General features: G+C 44.9%; 1 protein-coding gene across 1 annotated transcript in view; it reads left to right on the top strand.

Annotated features, from left to right (window-relative positions):
* Positions 1 to 5,190: 5,190 nt before the first annotated feature.
* The window catches only part of LOC136008628 (BTB/POZ domain-containing protein KCTD1), a 99,692-nt gene continuing 96,914 nt past the window's right edge, over positions 5,191 to 7,968 (top strand). Inside the window, exon 1 of the mRNA XM_065668163.1 lies at positions 5,191 to 5,273. Within this exon, the coding sequence (XP_065524235.1) occupies positions 5,265 to 5,273 (9 nt within the window). The 5' untranslated portion in view covers positions 5,191 to 5,264. The remainder of the gene's footprint in view (positions 5,274 to 7,968) is intronic.

Genomic DNA, 7,968 nt, shown 5'->3' with positions numbered 1-7,968 from the left:
CCTCGACTGAATAGGATGGTTTATTGCATGGAAATTCATACTTCAAATAGCTATCTGGATATATTACCCTATTATGCTGATTTCTCACGATTTCTGGAAGGGTATGTTTCAAAATACAGCTATATTGAGAGACTGTATTGTAGCATCAATGTTCATTTTCCCTCTGAAAACTCATGGTACAGTTGAGTAATGCTAAAAACCCAGAAGGGAAGATTGTTGGTGTGTTCTGTTATTTAACACCAAACGCCTCTGCTCGTTGTCTTTGTGTATATAGGCATGCTCAGGTAATAATTTTTATAGGTAGGAAAGCAGAGAGATTCTGACACCCAAAGGACGCGCAAAGAGATACACTAACATAAATTTCTATGGTGCCGTGAAGGTGCTTCCATTGTATTACTGGGCTTCCTGTGAGCAGTTTTGGCTCAGGCAGCAGGACCAAGAAATAAAACTGAGTGGTCCTGGACTAGATGAACTGAGACTGAGGCAGGTTATACCACCTCTAGAAACCATGTGTTTTGTTACAGGGTATTGGAATATAAAATAGCAAAACCAAGTTCTTTTTCTCCTTACCGGTTTCGCTTCACCCCAGCATACACACACATACGCATGCTCACATTTTACCCTCTTTTCCTCAGTCTGGTCTTTAGTTACAATGAGTTGAGCAGTTAAATTGGAGTGATCTAGAGCAATTTGCACAATCTCATGAGACACATTATCAATTATGCCCTGAATTCTGTGCGCTTTATCTGAAAGTTTTGACCAACCAAAGCTTCTTCCATATTCACCCCTGCTGGTATTTCACATGATCCAGCTCAGAAAAGCTTACAGTGACCATAAGAAGAGTGCATTAGTCCTTTTGCAAAGTGTATTGTCTTAGTCTAAATAGAACATCTGGCTTGCAATGGGAGAAGTTTCAAATGCGCATAGGAGAAATCTAGCCAAAGTCAAAGGTAGCAGGAGCAGAGGTGAACTCTGATTTGCTCTCTGCCCTCATAGGTTGTACAGAATGGGTCTTTTCTCACCTGTTTTGAGGCACAGATTTTCTGTGCAATGAATGCCTAAAGACAGGTAACAAAGCTACTGTGGTTCTACCCTGCTGTACCCCTCAGAAAGCCTCTGCTATCACCGAGCAAGCAGAGGAACTGCTTCTTAGGGGAAGGAATAACTGTGGAGGGAAGTGGGAAGCAGAGAACATCAGAGAAATGCATGGAATTTCCCAAAGTTCGTTATAAATGCATAGACACATAGAGGACAATGACACCAGGGTTCACATTTTCAATGCTGCATGCTCAAAGGCAACCTTCTAAGACCTTTTTTTGGCTATCCACAAGTGTCATGATTTGCTAGATGTCTTAACATGTCAAGCTCCCATTGCTGGTCCTGAGGCCTCTGAAAGACATAACAAAATAAATCTAAATAACAAAATCCATTTCTTCAAATATTGCATCAAAATCTTACTGGTAATAAAGAAAAAATACATTATTTTTAACACTTCTTGGGGAAAACAAATCTGGAGAAACTGTTCATAAATCTCCCCCTTCAAATGTAATGTAAAATCCTTCCTATTTTTCAAACAAACCCAAAAAGAAACAAAAAAACCAACCAAAAAACAAGCCACTAACAAAATATCTAATGTAGGCAACTGTTGCTAGCTTTTATTGCCACACCAAGCTGATCTTAATATGTTTGAAACAAGATTGCAGCACATACCAAGCCTATGGACTGGAGGAGGGAACTTTCAAAAGAAGGTCTAGCTGGCATGAGGGTCTTCCTGAGAAGAGCTCCTGTGCTTGTTTCCAGACAGGATTACAGCTATATCAGAAATAGTACCCTTTAGCAGGTGGACACATACGATCTGCAGCCGCAGGAAAACCTGCCTCTTTAAAAGCTGCAATTTTCCAAACTGTTAACATTGACAATGATACAGAAAAAACTACTATAGTTTTCCAGAGGCTAACTATGAACAGGTGACGATTTGAGGAAAAAATTCAGAAACCAAATATTGAGCTCAGTTTGAGCTCATTACAGTTGAATTCATCATCAGTAAGCTATTCATAATGCACAAACACAAGGTAGTTTTATGTAAACCTGTTTAAAAAAAGATAACTCCAAGTAAAAGAGAACAGCATTTGGTTTAATGCGTGCTCCTTTGTATGTAAATTACCTCCAAGTAGTTAATAAAGGCAAACCTTGCTAACTTATTTAGATATGTGTGGCAGCTCATAGGGGTTATATCTTGTGAACTCTACTGATGTCAAAAAAGCACCCCTAGATCAGAGTACAACTGCACCAGTTGTAAATTTAGGCTTCTGTTAAGGCAGTGGATACTGAAAGCTTTGAGAAGGAAGAATAACCAAAGCCAGGGTCTTTCCTCTCCTGGGAAAATACTATGGAAATATTTCATTTGCATGTGAAAAGAGATGCAGATTGTACTTCAGCGTAGCAGTTAACATCGACTTCCTGGAGAACACCTCCGTTTTAGTCATGTGAGTTTGTATTTTTGACCACCGCATATAGGAAAGGGCCAGGCTGCAGTCCCATTGCTATATTACAGTGGACAAATGGAGACTCCAATAAGTATCCAAAATAGTTTGCAGCAAGCCCAGCGGGCATTTCCCCTATCTCATCTCATGAATGTGGTATGAGACTTAAGCCTCTGATTTTCTGACTCAGAGATGAAAATTTTACCAAATGAGCCTTCTTGAGATAATAAATACATTTTCTTACTTCTTAAGAAAATGCACCTTTTCTTATCTAGTGCTGACATCTTTTGATAAACTCTTTGCTGCAGGTAAAATAACAGCACAAGGATATTTTCCACATTTTGAAAGGATGTTACACGGCTGTTCTTCTCCACCTTTCTCCATAATGGACACTTGCTAGCTTGAAATTAGAATTTGCTCCTTTACTGATTTTTTCCTCTCTGTATTATGCAGGTCGCTAATGAGTGCCAGGCTGCCAGGCTGCTGGCATTGCTGTACTTATTTATTAGGAAAAGAAGGGCGATGAAGCATTTAAAGCAGTCACATACAAAGACCATCAAAATTTTTTGTGGTGACACAGTGTACGACAGAAATAAAGTTAGGTCAAGACCCAGGACTACTGAACTTCGTTTCTCTTTGATTCATCTGGACAGAAAACGGGGGGGAGGGGGTATTTACTGCTGTTTAATTGACAGACCGTGAGAATCTTGAAGTTATTAAAGCAGGTTTAAGTACTTGAAAATGACTCCGTTGCTGAAGTTGTGTAAGATTAGTGAGGGTTGCATTGACCCTGCTCCACATACAGCTAGTGGGGAAAGACATGAGTGGTTGAGGGGAGGTTTTCCTCTTGTGTGCTCCTAGTTTTTGGAAGAATGCTAAAAATAAAATTTGATGACGAAGGCATGTTGAATGTTTCTTGGGGCATTTAAGTGTGTGGTTACTTAGAGCTTTTCCTCGTCTATTCTGACAGCCGTTCCTGGTTAATTAACTTAATGTATTTGTGCTCGCAGTGGCAAAGCATTCGCAAATGGTGTGATTGCTACGTGAGAAGTCCTACCACATTATTGTGCTTATCGTTCAAAGAGAAGAGGAAAGACAAAAGGAACGTGTTGGGTTGGATGTATTTTTAAGCAAGAGAATTAGTCATTCCTTAGGCTGCAGCAACTGCCTTAGGAAAAAAAAAAAAAGACGATTGTCATATTTTGCATTACTTTCCTTAAAATACTAACCCCATATAGTAAGAACCTAATTGTAGGTTTTCGCTGGACACGTCCAGTTCTATTCAAGGGTTTTGTTGGGCAGTTTTGGCCTCAGCCTGGTCTTTTTCATAAGAAATGTCAGCAAAGTCTCTGAATTAATGGACTGTGAAGCGCTCAGAAACATACCGTTTCACAAAAGTGTACTGTGAGGATGTGACACTAATGGGAGGTGACCCAGGGGGGCTGTGACCAAACAGTCCACTCTAACAACCACATCAACAAATTAATGCAGCGTCTGTGCTCAGTAGCTTTGCACAAAGCTGTGGAGTGGGAGGTGAAGGATGGTAGAATAAGGGAAAACTGATCAAGAATAAGATTTGTAAATTATTTGTTTATGCCCGGTTTTGTTTTCTTCAAGAGAAGTGAGTCTCAAACTCTTGTGTGAAGAGAAGGAAAAAGCCAAGGCTTCATTTCAACTGGATAATTGGAAAAGGAAAGTTAGTAACATTTGCGAGCCATGGTCACATGAACCTAAGTGGCAAATTCCTGAATTTATTTACATTGATTTTTTTCTTTTAATTTTGCTGCTTTTTTAAAAAATGTAAATACAATTTTAAAAAGAATGCAGTGAAACTCCTTCAATCTTTTTGCAATTCTGCATGGTTGAACATTTGAAACGAGTTTGTGTATCACCCCGAGGCATTGATTCAGACTTGATTGGGGCAAAGCAGTCTCCATGTGCTTATTTTTATACACGTCATTTGGGAAGTTATATAGCCAAAGGAACAGAAAATGTGTTGCTCCACTGCCAAATTATCCCGTATCCCTCGATCAAAACGGGAGGTGAACCTAATCAACAAGTTGTGAGACCTTAGCGCAATGGCAATGTCAGGTCAGCTCGGGAAAGTGAAGAGACAGACCTAAATACAAATAAAAAGAAAGGGAGAGACAGAAAGAAAGAAAGAACCAACCAACAATCCTTATAATTATCATCATCTGCTGCTTTTCCCTCTTCTGGCAAAGAAACACTCCATCCATTTGCAGAAATCGCCCGCGGAAACGTTACATCAAAACTAATCACAACGATTAAAATCAGCTTTTCTGTGCAAGAGGAGAGTAAAAAGCAAGTTGGAGGCTGGAATGAGACTGTTTTTTCCACCAAAAAAAAAAAAATCCGGAGGAAAAAAATACACGCTATATACATATATATCTATATGCACGTTTCGAAGGAGATCAATTTTATGCCCGTGTGATCAGTTAATTTAATTTAACTTTTATTTCGGAGATTGATTCAGACTGGAGGTAGAGACATGAGCTAATTGTATCCTGATCCTTGCCTTGAGGGGTTTCAAAGCCCTGGAGCAACTATTCTCTGTATTTTGCTCTGTCTACCTTAGCCAAGCTATTGCATTTCTCTCTGGTGTAGCGAGGAGAGCAGACCGCTGCCGGGAGAGAGAAATATCGGAAGTGTGAGTTGGGGAGGGGGGAAAAGGGGAGAAAAAAAAAGGGGGAAAAAAGGGAAGAAAAAAAAAATAAAAGAGGGGGAAAAAACAAATAAAAGAGGGACACTTTGGCGGCTCCGATGTTCCAGGTAAGGGCTGCTCGGGATCGTTGTTGTTGTTTGCAGCGGAGGGTGCGGAGGGACTCGGGCGCCACTCGCTTCCACGCATGTGCCGGGCGCTCGCACCCCGCGCGGGGACGCGGCGCGGCCGCCGCGCTCCCCCGCGCAACCCGCGCCCCCGCGCAGCGCCGCGGGGAGGCGGGCGGGAGGGAGGGAGGGAAGAAGGGAGACGGGGGAAGAGGGAGGGAAGGAGGGGGCCGCGCGGCGGGAGGGGGCCGGGGGGGGGGGGGGGTGCGCTCCTCCTTTCCCCACCGCCTCTCCGAGGGGGAGACTCGGGGGGTGGCGTGTACGTGGAGGGGGGGGATTTATCGAGTTGAAGGGTGCGTGTTTCTGCGCGGGGGTGCGCGGCTGGCATTGTTCTCCTCCGGGCTGCAGGAGGGGGCCGCCATTGTGTGTGTGTATGTGTCTGTCCGTGAGAGCGAGCGGGAGGCACCTTCCCCCACTACCACCACCTCCGGAGCTCCCCGCGGCCCCCCTTTTGTTGCCGGGGCGGCGGAGGGAAGGGCGGCCCTGCGGGGCGAGGCGACGGGGCCGCGGAGCAGCGGCTGCCCTTCCTCCGCGCCGCCCGCTGTTACCCCGTGGGGACTGAGGCGCCTGTGGTGCGGGACGGCGGTTGTTCCCCCCGCCTCCCCCTCTGGCCCCGCAGTGCTGCGTGCTCCGGTGTCCGACGCCGTCCCGGAAGACAGGGAGCCGCGTCCGCCGTCTCAAAAAAAAAAAAAAAAAAAAAACACAAAAAAAAACAACACCAGAAACCTCAAAAATAATAAAAAAAAAAAAAAGGGAACGAAAGCAGCCGCTCGCCGCCTGTTTCCAATCAGCGCGGTACAAGTTTATTCGAGCCCGCCCTGCGGGCACCGAGCGTGCTCGGATTGTTCGGGCAAATTAAAAAATGGGCGAAACGCTTCTCCCTTCTCGGCGGCGGGGGCTGCCCAGGGACCTCCTCCGGCTCTTCCCGCTGCGGGAGGGAAGGAACAGATCAGCCCGGAGCGCTGCCCGCACCGCTCCGTCTGCGGGAAGGAGCGGGGGTGGCGTGCGGGAGCTTTGGGGCGGGTGGTTCGAGTTGCCTGGTTGCCCTCTGCCACCAGCGCGGTGGGGACCCTGAAACGCAACTTTCCATCCGCATCTCCCATCCTCGTCTTTCCCACATCGCCGGGGGGAGGCTCGGCGGGGGCCACGGGGGCCGGGGCCTGAGGGAAACTCCGGGTTCATGCGAGGAAGTTGGTGCTTGACGCACAAAAAGGAAAATGAATGTAAGAAGTGTCGGTGTAGTGGGTGCCGGTTGTGTTCAGCAACGGCCTGGTGAGGATGCTGGCCCCGCGGGTCCGAGGGACTTGGCGGAACTTGCCCTCGCCTGTTCAAAATGACTGCGGTGATTCTGGCGTATTAATTACCCTCGAAGCGCGACACAAAATATTCTAGCACACACTAGAGGTCCCTCTCAGAGCTGACAGGGTGTTTTCAGGTTGGGTTGTTCATTATTATTCATGTATTCCCCCCCCCCCCCCACCCCGCCTTCCCCGGTTTCACTGTTTGAACAGTATCTGCTATTGCTGCAAATCCCAGCGCGGCAGTACCTTACTCAAGTAATGGGGAAGACGGATTTGAGACGGTTTTGTTTGTGCCCTGTGTGTTTGTGTGTTGTTTGGGCGTCGAGGGTCACTTAATCTACACATTCCTCTGCGCTCTAAAAAGCGCAAGCGTAAACGGGCTTTAATTTCATGCCGTGGTTTCATAGCTCTCTTTGAAATATCCTCGCAGTTTGCTGCTGCTGGGGCCAAGTTCCGAATTTCTTACTCTCTTTTCTTGTGTGAATCCTGCCGTGGAAGTAAACAGAGTAGAACTTGAATAAGGATTCCAGGGTATGGCTCGTGGGTTTTAAATGAGAAATATGTAAACGAGAAAAAGCCGGGTATTAAGTTTATAAAGAGTCAATAAAGGTGATGGAGGCGAGTAAAAATGATCGATCCCCAGCAATTTTCATAACCAGACTGTGTTAGGGAGCCAACTAGTCTCCCGATCTTCATGTATTACAAGCAGTATTATCACCGTTTTACGGATGGAGAAACTGAGAAATAAAAAGAAGGTCACTGACTTGCCTAAAGCCATATAGCAAATAAAAGATAGATCTGGAATCAGCTAGGACATATTTAGATCTTTTGCGGATTTGCCCTGCTAAAACCATTGATTTCAGTGGAATTCTTCTGGATTGAAGTCTGATTCGGACCTTAAGTGTTGCTTTGTCCCTTAGAAACGCTGGCTTCCTCTGAATTCCATTTTGAGCATGGCTGAACTAGTGAAAGATTTGGGGGGAATATTTGGTGCGTATCTAATTTTTAAAAGACAAATTACTGAGAAACTTCAGGACTAAGATGGCTCTCGATTCATCCATTTTTATTTTTTTTTCTTTTCTTTTTTCCCATTGCAATTTCATCCATCACATCAGCATAGTTCCCTAGTTGGGTTTTGGTATTGTGTTCTGTTTGTTTGCTTTTTAATGAACAATTTCCTCATGTCTAGTGCAGCTTTTGTTGCTGGCTTCCGAGAAGCGCCTCTTACTAGATGTCTCTGAATGAAGCCTTCAGTTTTATGTCGAAACAACAAACGATTTTGCAGGAGGAAGACTCCATTCATCGTGGGTGTCAGGAAGACATGAAAAATTGTATGA

The sequence above is a fragment of the Lathamus discolor genome, chromosome 2, assembly GCF_037157495.1.
Source record: "Lathamus discolor isolate bLatDis1 chromosome 2, bLatDis1.hap1, whole genome shotgun sequence".
NCBI classification, from domain to species: domain Eukaryota; kingdom Metazoa; phylum Chordata; class Aves; order Psittaciformes; family Psittacidae; genus Lathamus; species Lathamus discolor.
This window is presented reverse-complemented; position numbering and strand designations above follow the sequence as displayed.